Genomic DNA, 17,081 nt, shown 5'->3' on the forward strand with positions numbered 1-17,081 from the left:
TCGAGAAGGGATTTCTGCCAAAAAATGCATTTTGATAAAAACCTAAAAGTTTTACGTTCAAAGGGCTCTCCTGTGAACTTGTGACATACGCCTAGTTTCCTGAATCGGATCACATATGCTGAACACTTGTTGGCTGATTTTCCTTCGCTCTGCGGTCCGACTCATCCCAAACCATCTCAATTTGGTTGAGGTCAGTGGATTGTGGAAGCCAGGTCATCTGATGCAGCACTCCATCATTCTCCTTCTTGGTAAAATAGCCCTTACACAGCCTGCAGGTGTGTTGGGTCATTGTCCTGTTGAATAACAAATGATAGTCCCACTAAGCCGAAACCAGATGAGCAGGCGTAACGCTGCAAAATGCTGCGGTAGCCATGCTGGTTAAGTGTACCTTGAATTCTAAATAAATCACAGTGTCACCAGCAAAGCACCCCCACACCATAACACCTCTTCCTCCATGCTTTACGGTGGGAAATACACATGCGGAGATCATCCGCTCACCCACACTGCGTCTCACAAAGACACCTCGGTTGGAACCAATAATCTCCAATTTGGACTCCAAACCAAAGGACAAATTTCCACTGGTCTAATGTCCATTGCTCATGTTTCTTGGCCCAAGCAAGTCTCTTCTTCTTATTGGTGTCCTTTAGTAGTGATTTCTTTGCAGCAATTTGACCACGAAGGCCTGATTCACAGTCTCCTCTGAACAGTTGATGTTGAGTTGTGTCTGTTACTTGAACTCTGTGAAGCATTTATTTGGGCTGCAATTTCTGAGGCTGGTAACTTTAATGAACTTATCCTCTGCAGCAGAGGTAACTCTGGGTCTTCCATTCCTGTGGCGGTCCTCATGAGAGCCAGTTTCATCATAGTGCTTGATGGTTTTTGCGACTGCACTTGAAGAAGCTTTCAAAGTTCTTGAAATTTTCCGTATTGACTGACCTTCATGTCTTAAAGTAATGATGGAGTGTCGTTTCTCTTTGCTTATTTAAGCGGTTCTTGTCATAATATGGACTTTGTCTTTTACCACATATACCCCCTATCTTGTCACAACACAATTGATTGGCTCAAACGCATTAAGCAAGAAAGAAATTCCACAAATTCACTTTGAGGAAGGCACACCTGTTAATTGAAATGCATTCCAGGTGACTCCCGCATGAAGCTGGTTGAGAGAATGCCAAGACTGTGCAAAGGGAGGCTACTTTGAAGAATATCAAATATAAAATATATTTGGATTTGTTTAACACTTTTCTGGTTACTACATGATTCCATATGTGTTATTTAATAGTTGTGATGTCTTCACTATTATTCTTCAATGTAGAAAACAGTACAAATAAAGGAAAACATTTGAATGAGTAGGTGTTCTAAAACTTTTGACCAGTAGTGCATTTATTAATTTTTTGTTCTGAAAACTTGTGCGGCCAAATAAAATCACCTGCGGGGGGCGCCATTTGGGGAACCCTGGGATAGAGGGTGCAATTGAGGTGAGGATACTTGAACTTCTGTAGTTGTATGTTTCCAGCCCTGGCGAAAATTCAGCAGCTTCTCTCTCGGGGTAAAAATAGCAAAGTGCTTGGGAGCTGATATTATGCAAATGTTTTAATATTTTGTATGAGGAATTAGACAGCCTCCCACTTCTTTCAGACAGTTGTGACGAATCATTTCCCTGCTCCCAAACGCATCCTCCATTTTTCTCCCAATTCCCTCAGTGGTTGTTCCTCCGTGTTAGTCTTTGTGTAAAGTGTATTTGTGTAAAGTGTATTTATGCCTGATCAGCCTTACAGCAAGAAAAATAAAAATGGCGCCGTCCCCTTGCAGTTAATGTGTGTCTCGGTTTATTTTGAGTTATATCCCCGAGTTGTTTTAGGTGGACTTCCTAGTGAACATTCCAAGGCAGTGAGGCTTTTTAGTTCAGTTGTTTTTAATGAGGTCTCATTTGGGCAGGGCCTCCTGAAAGATAGCCATCAACCACTGCTTTTCATTACTCTGCCCTTAGACCGGCTGAAGAAGCACATTACTTAGGAATGCCCATAAAAACACATTGAGTCAATACATGCAACCATGATTCAATGGTTGGTAAAGAGATATGTGCTTTAAAGCTGATGGTCTGTTTAACGCTCTTTTTCTTCTCTCCATTTGTCCCCTTGTCTTTCTCTCTTTCTCTCTTACCCCTATGCAGCCCCGCCACAGTTCTTTCCTGCCTTCCATCCGCCGGTGCCCATCGATGACAGACACGCCCAGGGACGCTACATCTACGAGCCGTCCCCTGTTCCCCCGCTGCACGTGTGAGTGTCACAGACTGTACACTCACACACACACACACACAACCCCTCCTACATGCACCACACACACACCGAGACACTTCTTCTCAACTGAAAATAATGCCTAGGAGTTTGTCAGGCCTACTGAGAAGTCTTTTGGTTATCAGTATCAACTCAAAGTAGTGGTAATGACAATATAAATATGTTTCTCCTGTTTTTCTCTGGGAGTGTTGCATCCTCCTCAGAGATGCTCTGTGCTCCCCAGATCAAAGGCCACGGGCCCTGTCTGGCAGCAACATGATCCACATGTCAGAGACAGGCAAATGAACACGTGTCAGAAACATGGAGACGAGAGCCCGCGGCGTGTGATTCTCATAAGCACAGTGATCAAGCCTTGTCAAGACGAGACGATGCAACTCTCAACCTGACATACACACCTTCACTGACACACAAATAACTGTACTGACATACACACCTTCACATACACATTTTCTGACATGCACTGTACCATGTATACACCCCCACCCCCCCACCACACATAAGTAAGTGCATTAAGCAGAGGAACATGTATGGGTTGAGTCTCCCATTCCCATATTTCTCCTAAGGCTTCACTGACGTGGTTGGCCAGGTCAGCAGCCACACATCAATGTCCTCTGTACTAGGGGATTCCCTCAGTTTCTGTGCACACACACACACACCCACACACACACACACACACACACACTAGCCTCTCTCTTTCTCACTCTCATTCACTCTCTCCTTCCTTCTCCCCTCTCTTTCTCCGTCTTTCCTTCTACCGCTTTCTCCCTCTGTTCTGCCTGAACAGTGAGGACTAGCAGTGGATGTTCTGTTGCCCTTGCGGCGCTACTTTCTAACCCGGAGACAGGAAGGAAGCGATCAGTGCGCGACGGGGACAAATTGGATGGGGCAGCATTAGGTTTTATATTCTTCATCATTATCAACTCCCCCCCTCCACCCTCACCCGCCCTCGTGCTCGGGAGTCATATCTCTCCCTTGCCGATGTGCCACTAAGCGTAATGAATTTTTTATGTCTCCCCCCATTCAACCCCTCTCCCTCTCTCCCTGAGGTAAGGAGAGAGGGAGAGGTGAGGAAATAAAAAAGGGTTGATGATTGATGCCCTGTGTCACCGCAAACAAAATACCAAATATAATTTAGCATTTAGCTTATGTGGAGATAATGGGGAGAACACGCGCTGCCAACACGGCTCAAACAAACAGTCGCGCTTGTTATCAGTCAGAGGCGCTTTGGAAAGATCTGGAGCATAGGTTAGGGGGAAGTGGGAGACATGGAACCCACTGAATTAAATTAGGGGGGGAAGAGAAGAGAAGTTGTGCTGCGCCGAACAAACGTGTTCAGTCACTCGCTCTCTGTCCAGACAGGAGTTATCTGGCTGGCGCGCTTCGTTTGCTCAACCAGTCAGTGGAGGCATGGTCGCCGTTGTACTTACCGCCTGTTTATCCACTTGTATTGCTGCTTAATACGACACGCCGTGCTGAAAGGCCCCATTTTTCATTATTACAAGTCAGTTGTTTAGTGGACGGTCTTATTCGAATTGACTTGGGTACTAGTACACACATTACCGAGTTACACATGTCCCTTTCAAATCGGAACCTACGGTCCTCCGCTCACAATGTCATTACTTTTGCTGCTTTTTAGAGTAGGCAACAGTGTTACATGCTATTGAAGTTAAGTTTACGGTCTGTATAGTCCGTCTACAGATGACAGAGTTATGTAGGCTACTGTAGTTTTGCTTCAGATTTTGACTGTAACGTACTCAGCATTGTTTTGGAACCATACATCTGGCAATTTGGTCTCATGCACAGTGTTTTTAAGAATTTCTTATAAAGGAGCATTTTGATCCAGTCACCCCCAACAATGCAGTCAGTGGTCTTGCACACAGAGAGAACAAGTATGGTCCTTCAGGGACCAGGGGGACAGGTGGGTGGATTTCAGAGAGAAATATTGAATTGTTTTAAGACAAGCTCTCCTTAGTGAGCAGAATGAATCGTTATTAGCCCTCTTAAAGATATGGCTAAGTACACAGTAGAGTATTATTGCCATTACTTCCCCATGCAGGGCTCTCATTATAGCTGGTAATTACAGTGGGTCTGGCCCTGCGGCGGTACAATCAATCCAGCCTCGCTAACGCTAGCTGCCGCGCTAACGCTAACAGCGCTAATTCTAACGCTAGGACTGTGTCCGGTAGAAAAACAAGCTGCCACCGCCGGCTCATTTTCCCATGATATGTTCTGCCGTCTAACCGACGTCACAAATGAACAGAAACCTATCCTATTATTGTGATGGGTATAATTGAAACATGTTTATTTATGGCCTGGTGCCGCAGACGAGGGAGGAACGAAGGAGCGTTAGGCTACGCTAACAGCACTGGGCGATATGAGGCCGACAGAATTAAATTAAAAGCTCATAAAATGAAATATGCTCTGTATTAGCTGCTTGACACTTAATTTGCCTTCAAATGAGCAGAGGAAATCACAAATTAACTGTCCTTTGTCCCCCCCCCCTCTCTCTCCTGCTGCACACCACCTCTATTAGGAAGGGGAGAGTGCAATTACAGGCAGGAGCTAGGAGAATCGTTTACTTTATAAATTCTTGTAGGGAAGGCACCCGCCATTCAATATTAAAGATGGAGGGTCAGGGGTTGCCATCGTCGTGTGGGTGCAGGGCATTGATTACGTAGGTACACATAATAGGGGGTTGTAGTCCTGCATGTCTAAAATGGGAAACTGTGGAGTCTTAGAGACCAGCAGAGCTCTGACCAACCACTTTTTATGACTATTGAATCATTGAGTCAGTGCAGCTGATCTAGGATCAGCAGGCCTTTCCTACACTACTGTCAGATCAATATGTGTGTCGCTTAGTGTATCTGGCCTGGGAACAGCTGACCTCCAGTCCCATTGACGGAGATTCACCCCTCCACCACTCTTCCTCTAGAGAAGATGTTTCCTCACTTCCTGCTTAAATAAACACACAGACCAGTGAAGAGCAAGCTCTCCATGGGAGCTCTCGTCCCCACCACCGCTCCCATTGTGTCAGCCCGGCTTAATGGGGGGCTGCATGGGGGGGCTGCATGGGGGAGGCCGGGGCCAAAGAGAAGAGACCGCTCCTTTCATAGGGGGCATTATTGGACCGAAGACGGCCTACCACAAAACAAAAGGCCCTCTCTTGTGACTCAGCGCCTGGTCTCGGTCACCCGGAGACGGGCCGGGAACAAACAGAGGTATTCGACTACAAGTCAATTATCTGCATGAGAGTTTACTTAGGAGTTAGAGGCCCTTGTGCTTGAATGTGGCCACTAAAACAACAAGATGCTCTTAGGGAATAAGTAATTGACTCATGGCTGTTTGCGTAGCCACGGTCGTTGCGATATAGTGATTTGCTTAGGAATTAGCTCAAATTATCTACTCCTGAGTACACAATGGAGTGTGTAAACTAAGGTATCTCCACAGACTCGCATTCACTCGGATAATGTTTGCATATTGTCATGTTAATGTTAGTTCTGCCATTGTCTCAGATAACATACTGTATGAATACTGGTTATTTTCTTGGACATGGCCAACGAAACATTATGAATCTGGTGCAAAATATATTTGATATGTGCCCTTTCAACTGTGGGTCAGACACTACAATCCAATATGGCAGTTAGTTGCAACATGATTTGTAACTTTTTCCCATTTGTTTGTATTTTCTCCTGAGGATTCTCTCTGGCATTGGTTGTCTTATAGTAATGATGTCAGAATGTCACAATATAGAAAACATACCGATTTGGCACAATGTTCTGTGTTTAGTATTTTATTGGGATCCCCAATTAGCAGCTGCCAAGGGAGGGGCTAATCTTCCGGGGGTTCAAACAGGAAACAAAACAAATAACATGCGTAATAGACATAATATACTGTACCTAACACAACATAATACAACATAACACTACATAATCTCCTGTCTCTCCTCACACTTCAGAAAAAGGAGATGGCTCCTGCCCTATGCGCCGTTCCGGCGCGCACAAGCCAAGGCTCGTGCAAGGCCACCCACTTACATGATATAATACAGTGCAAATTACAATACAAAATATATCAAAATGGCTGTGTCTCGTAAGGTGTTCTTTGATCTGGGTTTTGAATCTAGTTGTATTGCTAGCTTGAGTTACCTGGGGTGGCAGAGAGTTTTCATGTAGTCATGGCTCTTGGGACTGTGAAGAGACCTCTGATTGCATGTCTTGTGTTGTACCGCTGAGTGTCTGAACTGTGTGCCAGCTGCTTTTCAACTTTGAGCCAGGAGAGATTGACATGCAAGTCATTGCCCCCCCGTCCCCCGTCCCCCCCGTCCCTCGTCCCCCCCCCGTCCGTGTAAATCTAAGTGCAATACGTGCTGCTCTATTCTGGACCAACTGCAATTTACCGATGTCTCTCTTTGCTGCGCATTAACACACAACTGGGCAGTAGCCCAGGTGCGACAAAACTAGGGCCTGTAGGACGTACAGTATCTGGTTGACTGAGACGTCAAGAAAGCAGAGCAACGCCTTATCATGGAAAGACCTCATCCCTTTTTTAGCAACCATTGAGTCTATATGTTTTGACCATGACAGCTTGCTATCTAGGGTTACACCCAGCAGTCTAGTCTCTTCAACTTGCTCAATCGCTACATTATTCAATAGTAGATCTAAATGAGGTTTAGCATTGAGCGAGTGATTTGACCCCCCAAAAATGCTTTTAGTTTTTGAAATATTTAGCATCAGCCTATTGTTAGTTACCCATTCTAAAACTGACTGGAGCTCTATGTTAAGGGTGTCAGTTATTTATTTTACTGTCGTAGCTGATGTGTATACTGTTGAGTCGTCACTGAACATAGACACAGGCTTATTTAAGGTCAGTGGAAGGTCATTAATAAAAGCAGAAAATAATAATGTCCCTAGCTGGCTGCCCTGCGGTACACCACACTCAACCAAATTTGCATTACGGAGGCTTTCAATTAAAGAAACCCCTCTGTGTTCTATTTGATAGGCAATGATAAGGCAGAGAATGCAAATCCATAACACCTAAGTTTTTTCAGCAATAGTGGCCTGGGACTTTAATGCAGGGAAACTTAAATCTGTTTTACGTCATTTCTACCAGCATGTTAAATGTGCAACCAGAGGTCTAGGTCTAAAAGCTTCTCAACAGCTTCTACCCCCAAGCCACAAGACTCCTGAACATCTAATCAAATGGCTACCCAGACTACCCCCCCCCCCCCCTTTTACGCTGGCACTATTCTCTGTTTATTATCTATGCATAGTCACTTTAACTCTACCTACATGTACATATTACCTCAATTACGTCAACTAATCGGTGCCCCCGTACATTGACTCTGCACTAGTACCCCCTGTATATAACCTCACTATTGTTATTTTACTGGTGCTCTTTAATTACTTGTTACTTTTATTTCTTATTTTGTACTTAGCTATTTTTTACTTAACACATATTTTTCTTAAAACTGCATTGTTGGTTAAGGGCTTGTAAGTAAGCATTTCACTAAGTTCTACACCTGTTGTATTCAGCGCATGTGACAAATACGATTTGATGTGATTTGCTCAATGATATCAAAAGCTGCACTGAAATATAACAAAACAGCTCCAACAATCTTCTTACTATCAGTTTCTTTCAGCCAATCATGAGTAATTTGTGTCAGTGCCTAGCATGTTCAGTGCCCTTCCCTATAAGCATGCTGAAAGTCTGTTGTTCATTTGTTTTCTGTAAAATAACTTTGTATTTGGTCAAACACCATTTTTTACCAAAACTTTGCTAAGCACTGGTAAGTGGTGAATATACTTGTAAACCTGGTATTATGTGTGTGTGTGTGTGTGTGTGTGTGTGTGTGTGTGTGTGGTGTGTGTGTGTGTGTGTGTGTGTGTGTGTGTGTGTGTGTGTGTGTGTGTGTGTGTGTGTGTGTGTGTGTGTGTTGGGCATGTAAGGGTATGCTGCTTCCTGTCTGTGTGGTTATTGCATTCAGAAGTGTGTTTGTACAGCTGTGGTCTCCAAACGGACTGTAAGGTATTCTGTGAGTCTACCAGGGGAAAAGCAGGTCCCATTAATTTCAGTACAACATCAGCACTCTGTAGTCGGCTGCAGTAAAACCATAGTTAACTACCCAGAAAGAGGGTGTAATTGATTTTCATGCTATTCCGAGAATGATCATTCCATCTGAGTAACAACATACTGAAACATTTTTGGACATTTGAAATGTAATACTTTGAAAAGCGGCACAAACATGTGGAACTCCAACAAACGGCCCATGAGCTGTCTTTTCCCCCACTATCTATGGAAAAGATTGTTTTGAATATTTCATGAATTGTACATTTTCCACCTCCCTACCTGCATTTTTGCGCTCCTCCCTCCCTCCCTCCCTCCCTCCCTCCCTCCCTCCCTCCCTCCCTCCCTCCCTCCCTCCCTCCCTCCCTCCCTCTCTCTCTCTGTCTCTCTGTCTCTCTCTGTCTCTCTCTGTCTCTCTCTCTCTGTCTCTCTGTTACTCTCTCTTCTCTTCTCTCTCTCTGTGTCTCTCTCTCTCTGTCTCTCTCTCTGTCTCTCTCTCTCTCTCTCTCTGTCTCTCTTCTCTTCTCTCTCTCTCTCTGTGTTCTTTAGGTGTACTCTGTGTTGTTTGGTTATTTACATAAACTGTTGTCAGAGAGCCCAATCTGCACATTGAGGAGCGTCTCGCTGCTTAGCATAAAGACCACAGTCTTATCTCCACTCCTCCCTCCAGATTGCTCCTCTACTCCAGAATGGAAGAGGCATTGCAACACACACACACACACACACACACACACACACACACACACACACACACACACACACACACACACACACACACACACACACACACACACACACACACACCATGACAAAAGAAAGACAAAAGGCATAGTGCATGGAGTTTTTATAAAGAGCTACAGGAAAATACTGTTAATGTATGTTGAGGCTTTCCTTTCGATTTTTCCTTTTCAAGTGTTGAGGTTTTTATTTATTTTGGGCTGATGTTTCATGTTTTCAAACCCTTTCCTACTGTATGGGAAGCATTTTTATCATTTTGTAGTCAATCATGCATAAAAAAAAATACATTTGTATTTTCTGTTTTAAATACATTTCTGATTTGTAAATCTTATAGATGTATTGAGTATACATTTTCTAATGAGTTCATACATTTCTGTAAACCACATATAAACCATTTGAAAATCCCCTTTAAATGAACCTGTTTAGTATAAGACTATATTTAGTCCTTTACAATAAATAGAATCATAGTAATATTAAACCTAGATCAAATATTATGTGGGACCATCAATTCTATTAACTTCTAATGATCATTTCCTTATCATGTCTAGATGATCTCTATGTGACTTCTGTCATTAATGAGAAGGAAGAGAGGGAGACGGGCAAGCCACTTTTCTCATCTCCCTCCCTTTCCTCCCCTCATCCCTAGTTCCCTGCGACTTCATAGGTCACCCTCTTTCTAGTGGATTCACCAGGTTCCCCTTTCCTCCTCCTCCTCCTCCTCCTCCTCCTCCTCCCTTTCTTTTTTAATACTTTCTCTGTGGCGTCAAGCTGCAGTCGTTGGACAGGCAGTCGCGCGGTAGCTGGCTTCATGATTAATGGTGTTTATTCTTGACAGAAAGCTCCTTTATTTATCTGCATTGCCGTTTCACCGATACTATCAGTCACCTGAATGAAAAATATTCAGTCATACCAATTTTGCAGTATAATTGAGTAGAGTCACTTTCTTTTCAGTTTTTCCCCCTCCTCCCCTCTCTCTCCCTCCCCTCTTCTCCCTCCACTCCTCTCCCACTCTATCTGGCAGTCTTATCATGGCCACAGTAATATTCGCGCCTTGCGTTGCTTGATATGGAGAGGCTGACTTTAGCCTTATTTGACATAAAGCCTCTTCAATTTTCACTGGAGAAAAAAACGGGAAGAAAAAGAAAGTTGCACGCCACTCTGTGAAATGGACGAGAGAGGCGGGAGAAGTATCTCTCCCTCTCTCTTTTTTTTTCTCAAGCAATTTCAGGATTTAGAGAGAAAAGGAGATAAATGCCTATAAGCAGAAATGTGGGCAGATTGAAGTTATATCTATTTTTTTGTAATACACCAGTTTTGAAAACCTAAATGGACGGTGTCCTCTTTTTTCCTCACTGACAGTGCAATGAAGCGTGATATTTTGAAGGCACCTGTGCATTTTGAGGATGATGGATACCGGATGAAGGATACCGAGAAAGAAAGTATTTGGCAGACTAGACATGTGACAGGCCCTGCTCAGGCTTACGGATGAGCCATTACCAAAGAAAACCTGTTTAGACATGTTGCTAAATTCTACTTATGAGCTGCTGTTACTACCATATACATACAGTATATTCTAGCAATTCTATTTCTATGGTTACTACACATAGACTGTTGTGGACAATATTGCATACATTTTATTAGGACATATGGAATACATATTTCTATTTCTGATGGTTATTACATGTATATTGTTGCTGATATATCAGAAATATACATTTTGTAAAATAAATAGGATATTTATTAATATTACATTCACAGCTACATAACTATTTTAATTGAAAGAGTAGGTTGTACTGTATAAATTGTTATAAAATGTTATTTTGCCGTACATCATATATTTTTGTTTCCACCCAACTCAACATACACATTTTTTTTCCTTTTCCTGATTTTGAAATACACCAAAATAAATTAGAACATGCACCTGGCGATTCAGATTTTTATCGAGTAGTAAAAATAAGGTCAAATGAATAACCCAGTTGTTTCTCTGTACATTTCCATTGGTCTTTGTAGGTTTCATTCCTTTAAGACTATACAGAAAATTATTTATTTGACTGCAAGAATAATATCTATCTATCTACTAGTGACTTTTTCAATTTCCACATGTAACATATTAGTACATTTGATTTTCTGTACAGAAATCGAATGCCTTCCTGTTTATATTTGAGATCTCAATTTGTAGCTCGCCCATGTTGCACAATGGAAGAGAGAGAGTCTGGAGGAGAGGAGATAACAGACAGGTGCTAACAGCTAGCCGTGTGTGTCAATCAGCATGTCAGTGTGTGTGTGTTTGTATGTGTGTGTGTGTGTTCAATCTGCCTAAGGTTAACAAAGCACTTGTGCTCAACTGTCAATTTCATAATGGGAAGATTCGACAACTGTGTCATTACATCACTCGCCATTTAAAATATTAAGTAGGGTTTGTTGAATAATGCTTTTCATCTTTAGATTTTTCTACCAAATAAATTAAGATTCAGAAAATAAAAACCAGATACAATTGTAATTGTGCAAAAGGAGTGTATGGACACTATATGCTACAAAATAAATTACAACAATGGAAGTGATTAATTGTGATTTCAATTGACCTTTAATATCTATTTTTAAAATACCACCAAGCAACCATTATCACAGCATTCTACCTTTAACATTCCCTCTGTTATATCCCTTTCATATACAGACCAAAATCCCACTAATTGACCATGCCTGCCTTTTATACCAGCCTTTTCGTATATCTAAAAGGGGCAGGGGGTTAAAAACATGGCAAGTTAAAAGAGACACCCTGGTTCGAATCAAGACTGTATCACAACCGGCCGTGATTGGGAGTCCCATAGGGCGGCGCACAATTGGACCAGCGTCGTCCGGGTTTGGCCGGATAGGCCGTCATTGTAAATAAGAATTTGTTCCTAACTGGCTTGCCTAGTTAAATAAAGGTTAAAAAAATATATAATAATTTTAAAACAGCCACCAAAAAAAAAAAAAGGCCACGATTCCTGCATTTTCACAGACCCTGTAATCAAAATAAAGGTATTGGGTCTATGTGAATGGTTCTCTGCTTTTTTGCAGGTAAATCCATTAACACTTCCATTGTTTAACACCTCCCTAAAATGCAAAAAGCCCCCATGGTTTAACAACACTCCACCACCCCTCCTTATTTGCTAGTTACCCGCTGATATGTATAAAAGGGATATTATACCTGCAAAAAAGTGGTAAATAAGGGACTGTTTAAAAGGGGGTCATATAAACATTGCCTTGTATTTTTTTTGTTGGTAAAATATCACATCTTCTGTCTGAAATGGGAATTAGTTCAAATGTAATTTTAATTACTATATACCAACTTAATTGACAATTACACATTTTGGAAAATGTACTCGTATTTTTTTGATTGATTATCGTAATGCTATTGATAAGGAAGACCTCGGTATTTCCCAGGATTCCAGGGCCCGTTTCATAAAGCCTCTCAGAGTATGAGTGCTGTTTGAGGATCAGTTTTTCCTTTTAAATTATAATGAATACATTTATACGGACAGGAAGATCTGATCCTAGATCAGCACTCCTGCTCTGAGATGCTTTATGAATACTGTGTTGACTGAGGGGATACCAGGCTTGTGGGAGGAGCCAGCTGTCACATTAAAGGGCTGTACATTCTATTAATTGGCTTATTAAAGGCCCCTCCCTCCTCATTAGCAACTATTACAAAACACTTGGGCCTATTACCCACAATGCACTCTGATGCTCTCAGAAACCAACCAATCTACTGCACTGGAGGTATGAGGTTCAGAGGGAGGGCAGAGAACAGCTGTTTGTTCTTGATGTTTGTTTCATCTTAGGATATTAATTTGCATGAATTGTTTTTAGACAGTAACATGCATTTGTACGAAAGAAAAACTGGAAAATAGATTTTGCTATACACAAAGTTCTACATTTGAGAAAATACACCAAATGTCATTACATCATGTCTGTTGTACCTTATAATAGTTGTTAGGTTAAGAAAAGACAAAATAATGTGATTGAAGAGAGAGTACAGTATGTTGTCGGTGTTGTGACTGAGACCCTTGCCCTGTGTAGGCAGGCAGAACCGGTCCGGCGGGCCGTCAGAAGAAAGTGTAGAAATGTGGACTTCCCATTATTCCATCTTGGGCTCGGGGCCCTCTGATCTCACTCTGGGGGCCAGTTATAGCAAGTAACAAGATCTAGGGAACAGGGCCGTAAATTCTGCCTGCTTTTCGCCAGAAAGCCTCCCCCCCAGTCCTCTCCATCCACTTCTCCCCTCATCAAGCTTCAAGTAAACGGAGGAAAACATGAATTTAACAATATATATTATTACCACAGGTTGCAGTTAAAAAAAAAAAAACGTCTGTTTAACATTCGTTAAACCGTTCCGATGACCATCGACAGCTTTAGCAGTGAAGGAAATGAGTTAATGATCTTCTCTCCACAACTGACTCTACCTCTCCTTTTCACTCCTCCTTATTAGGCCATTTCTCCATCCCCGTTCTTTCTTTTGAGCTATTGTGGCATTTCACCATGTTTCTTCTTCCTTTACTTCCTTCACGGAGGATATGGATCACATTCACATAAGGTACTCTATTCTTTCAGCACCGTATCTCTCTTATCCATTGAAATCTGGAGTCCATTATTCGTATAATGTGAGCCCATTATTCTAGTGTGAGAAGAACGTTTGCACCTGTCACACTGAGCTTAACTGTTTGGAATGAGCAACAGAAAGAGTCCATCTCTCTGCCGCCTCGGACTCCCGCGATTACCGCTCTCTCTCAGAGAGGGGTCAGCGTGTGACGTTTCTCACGCATCGTCCAGCGGGAGCTACACAAATACGCGCAGTCATGCACACAGCTACGGAGCGTCAGAACTGTTAAAAGCAACGCAACTAGCGTTTTGGTGCTGCTGAGTCTCTGTGTGCCTATGTCAGGCAGTTGCCTTTTTTGTGTATCCGAAAGGGATTGTTTTTTTATTTATTAAGTGAGAGACGAACATTGAAGTAAACTGGACTGGTAGACTGGAGAGTTCAGATATAGTTGTTGTCTTTAGATGTGCACATGGGGCATGATGTTTTCCGTTTGACTCGTATCGCAACCTTTGTAGTAGTCCACCTCTATTTAACTCACCAAAGTACTCTGACTATATAGAGAACTGTTTTATATATGTGCTGTGTGTCCTCCTTACAGTAGCATAATGTGGTGGGTGAGATTGTGGACGGGTGTCAAATGCCCTTCTTAGTGATGAGGTTCCTCGCGTACTTAACCAGCCCGAAGGTTGATCGTGCAGGACCGAGGCCTGGGATGGTCTGGTCTGGGGCAGAGGGGCACCACCACCATGCGACCCAGCACGTTCATGATTAAATATCAGGCAACTCCACTTGACATTTTATTAGTCCAGCAAGATGGATGAAATGGCATGAATAAAGTATGTTGTGTGTGTCTGTTCACTTTCCCACCCGCTTCTGCTGCCTGACTGCCTCCTCTACTCTGTCCAGGCAATGTTTTATTTACCTACCCCTCACTTTCCCCTAACGGGTATATATTAGGAAAAGTTGAATGGATTTGAAGTAGCTTTTTTCCGTGCTTGAAGAGGAAAGAGTTGATTCCTTCTCTTTCGCTTTCTTTTTCCTCCTCTCCATCTCCCTCTCCTCTCTTTCTCTCTCTCTCTCTCTCTGTCTGAAGGATTAGCTCTCTACAGGAGCGAGACTCTCCTTCCTGGTCACTGTGTGTTTTGTTTGTGATTAGCTCGGGTCCGTCTGTGCTGTGGCTCATTTCTGAGGCCCACTGTGACAGAGTGAATTGAAGTGGTTCACAGGGAGCTCTCTCTGACCACTACACTGATACACCGCTGCCCTAGCAGCCCGGGGCAATGTTACCTCTCATCTCTCTCACCTGGGCCCCCACCCGCACACACACCCTGACTGGCCCCAATCCCAACACCACAACTCATTACAGACGAGTAGAGTTAGTGAGGCGATGGGTTGTAGAGGATACCTGGCTATTTAAGGCACTGTGTGTGTGTGTGTGTGTGTGTGTGTGTGTGTGTGTGTGTGTGTGTGTGTGTGTGTGTGTGTGTGTGTGTGTGTGTGTGTGTGTGTGTGTGTGTGTGTGTCGTGCGTGCGTGCGTGCGTACAAGGCACTGGGAGGATGGAGACATTTTCTGAGAGGATGTGCTGATGATGGATGTACTTCCCCTTCTCTTTCTGAAGTTGTTCTCTTTCAACACCCAGGAGTCCCCTTGTCTCCTCCCTGTAGCCCGGGGCATGCCAGAGGAACTCAAACAAGCCCTGTGAAAAAGGTTAAGTCCACTTGTATTTAATGTTGACTCTCACTTTGAACAAGGGCAACCAAGTGTGACTTTTTTGGAAAGTGAGATGAAGGGGATTGGTTAGAGTGGATTGTTCGGTGTTACTTGGGAGTACATTTAGCAAACCGTAAAGAACCGTAAAGAACCGTCAAGTATGACAGAGGAGCATAAAAAAGCAGGGAGTGCGACAGTGAGAAGAAAATCGTACAATATGTTACGAATTTGTAAGTGCTTAAGATCCCAAACTTCATCTTTAACTTCCAAGCCCCCTTAAAATTACAGGAAAAAAGAGTCATTTTGTATAATTTCACTTTCATGTTGTGATTTTTTTGTTGTTGTTGGTGTGTACACTTTGTTCATACGCTTTGGTAGACTTCCTTATCTCGATGGCTGAAATTACGTTTAATTACGGTGTGGAAATGGTTTTCCAAACAGCCTGTGAAAAAGCCTGCTGAGAAGTAAGCTGCAACATAAATGTTTCTTTAAAAAGGCAAAAACATTCACTCATTCATGGCAATTGTGTTTTGCCATAATTTGGAACAAAATTACAGGGCCTTTTATAGACAACTGAAAAAGTGTGTACTGATCCAGTTGACCTTGCCTAACATTAACTCAATGGTCACTTCCAAGGTCACACAGTACAGGAAGTATGGAGGAGGAAGTTGCCCTTAGACACTTATCTAAGGTACATTTTCCATCTCCCTCCCTAATGATTAAGGTACTTTAAATATATAATAACTGACCCTAGATCTGTGCCTAAGGGAAACGTCTACCCAGAGTGTACACTGATGGCTTTCACACGTTTGTGACTTCACACTGTCGGAGCGGTGAGTTCACAGGAGTGTGTGTGTGCGCGTTGTGTGTGTGTTGTGTGTGTGTCTGACACCTGGGCCCAGCTGTTATGACTTGAGCCCGTCACACTCACTGACTCCTGTTGAACAAAGCTTCTTATCCCTGTAATAGCAGGACAAATGTGCGATGTTCGCGTGCATGCGTGTGTTTGTCGACGCACATGCGTGTATGTGGAGCAGGAATTTTTGTTGTTGTTGCGTGTTTGTGTTTCTTGTGTGAGACACAGATCTAGCGCTCTCTCTCGTCTCCCTGTCCAGCAGCAGATAGTGGCGTGTAAAATGTATACAACATCCTGGCACTCCTCCAGAACCAACAGAGCTATTTATCCCACAGAGAGGGATTTCCTCCTTGTTGATGGGACCATGAATAGAGAACCCCCCCCCCCCCCTTCTCTGACCCTTTGATGTTAGGGGTCACAGAACTCCCAGGCCCCCCCCCCCCCCCAACCTCATAGTGCCAGGGGGGCATAGTTACACCCGGGCACGCCTGGCAACCCCATAGGTGCCCCTCCTGTCTCTCTCCTCCCGCTCTCTACCCTAAACACAAGCAGACACAGGCAGGGTTCATATTCGGGCAGAGTAGAGAGACATTCTGAAGCGGCGGTCACCAACCGGTCGATCACCAAACGTTTCTGTAAAAAACCCAACGGTAAAGCCTTGCGTTCTTATTTTTTGACATTTGTTTTCTGCTTCGTGCACTTGATTCAGCAGCCGGGAAGGCACAGTGTTGCCATTTTGAACCATTTCATCTGTCTGAAGGTAGAACTCCGCCTACCCGGCAGGCCCAGAGAGCAAATCAAGTGCACCTATAGGCCTACCGCTGGCCAATCAGATA

At 43.3% G+C, this 17,081-nt stretch overlaps 1 protein-coding gene across 4 annotated transcripts in view; it reads left to right on the forward strand.

Moving 5' to 3' along the window:
- Positions 1 to 17,081, forward strand: part of LOC106590190 (transcriptional activator GLI3) — a 130,296-nt gene that overhangs the window by 68,268 nt on the left and 44,947 nt on the right. For all 4 annotated transcript variants that reach the window (XM_014180928.3, XM_014180925.3, XM_014180927.3 and 1 more), the window contains one exon: positions 2,174 to 2,279. In XM_014180928.3, coding sequence (XP_014036403.1) covers positions 2,174 to 2,279 — 106 coding nt within the window. The remainder of the gene's footprint in view (positions 1 to 2,173; positions 2,280 to 17,081) is intronic.

Source organism: Salmo salar, chromosome 29 (assembly GCF_965601325.2).
Source record: "Salmo salar chromosome 29, fSalSal1, whole genome shotgun sequence".
Taxonomy (NCBI): domain Eukaryota; kingdom Metazoa; phylum Chordata; class Actinopteri; order Salmoniformes; family Salmonidae; genus Salmo; species Salmo salar.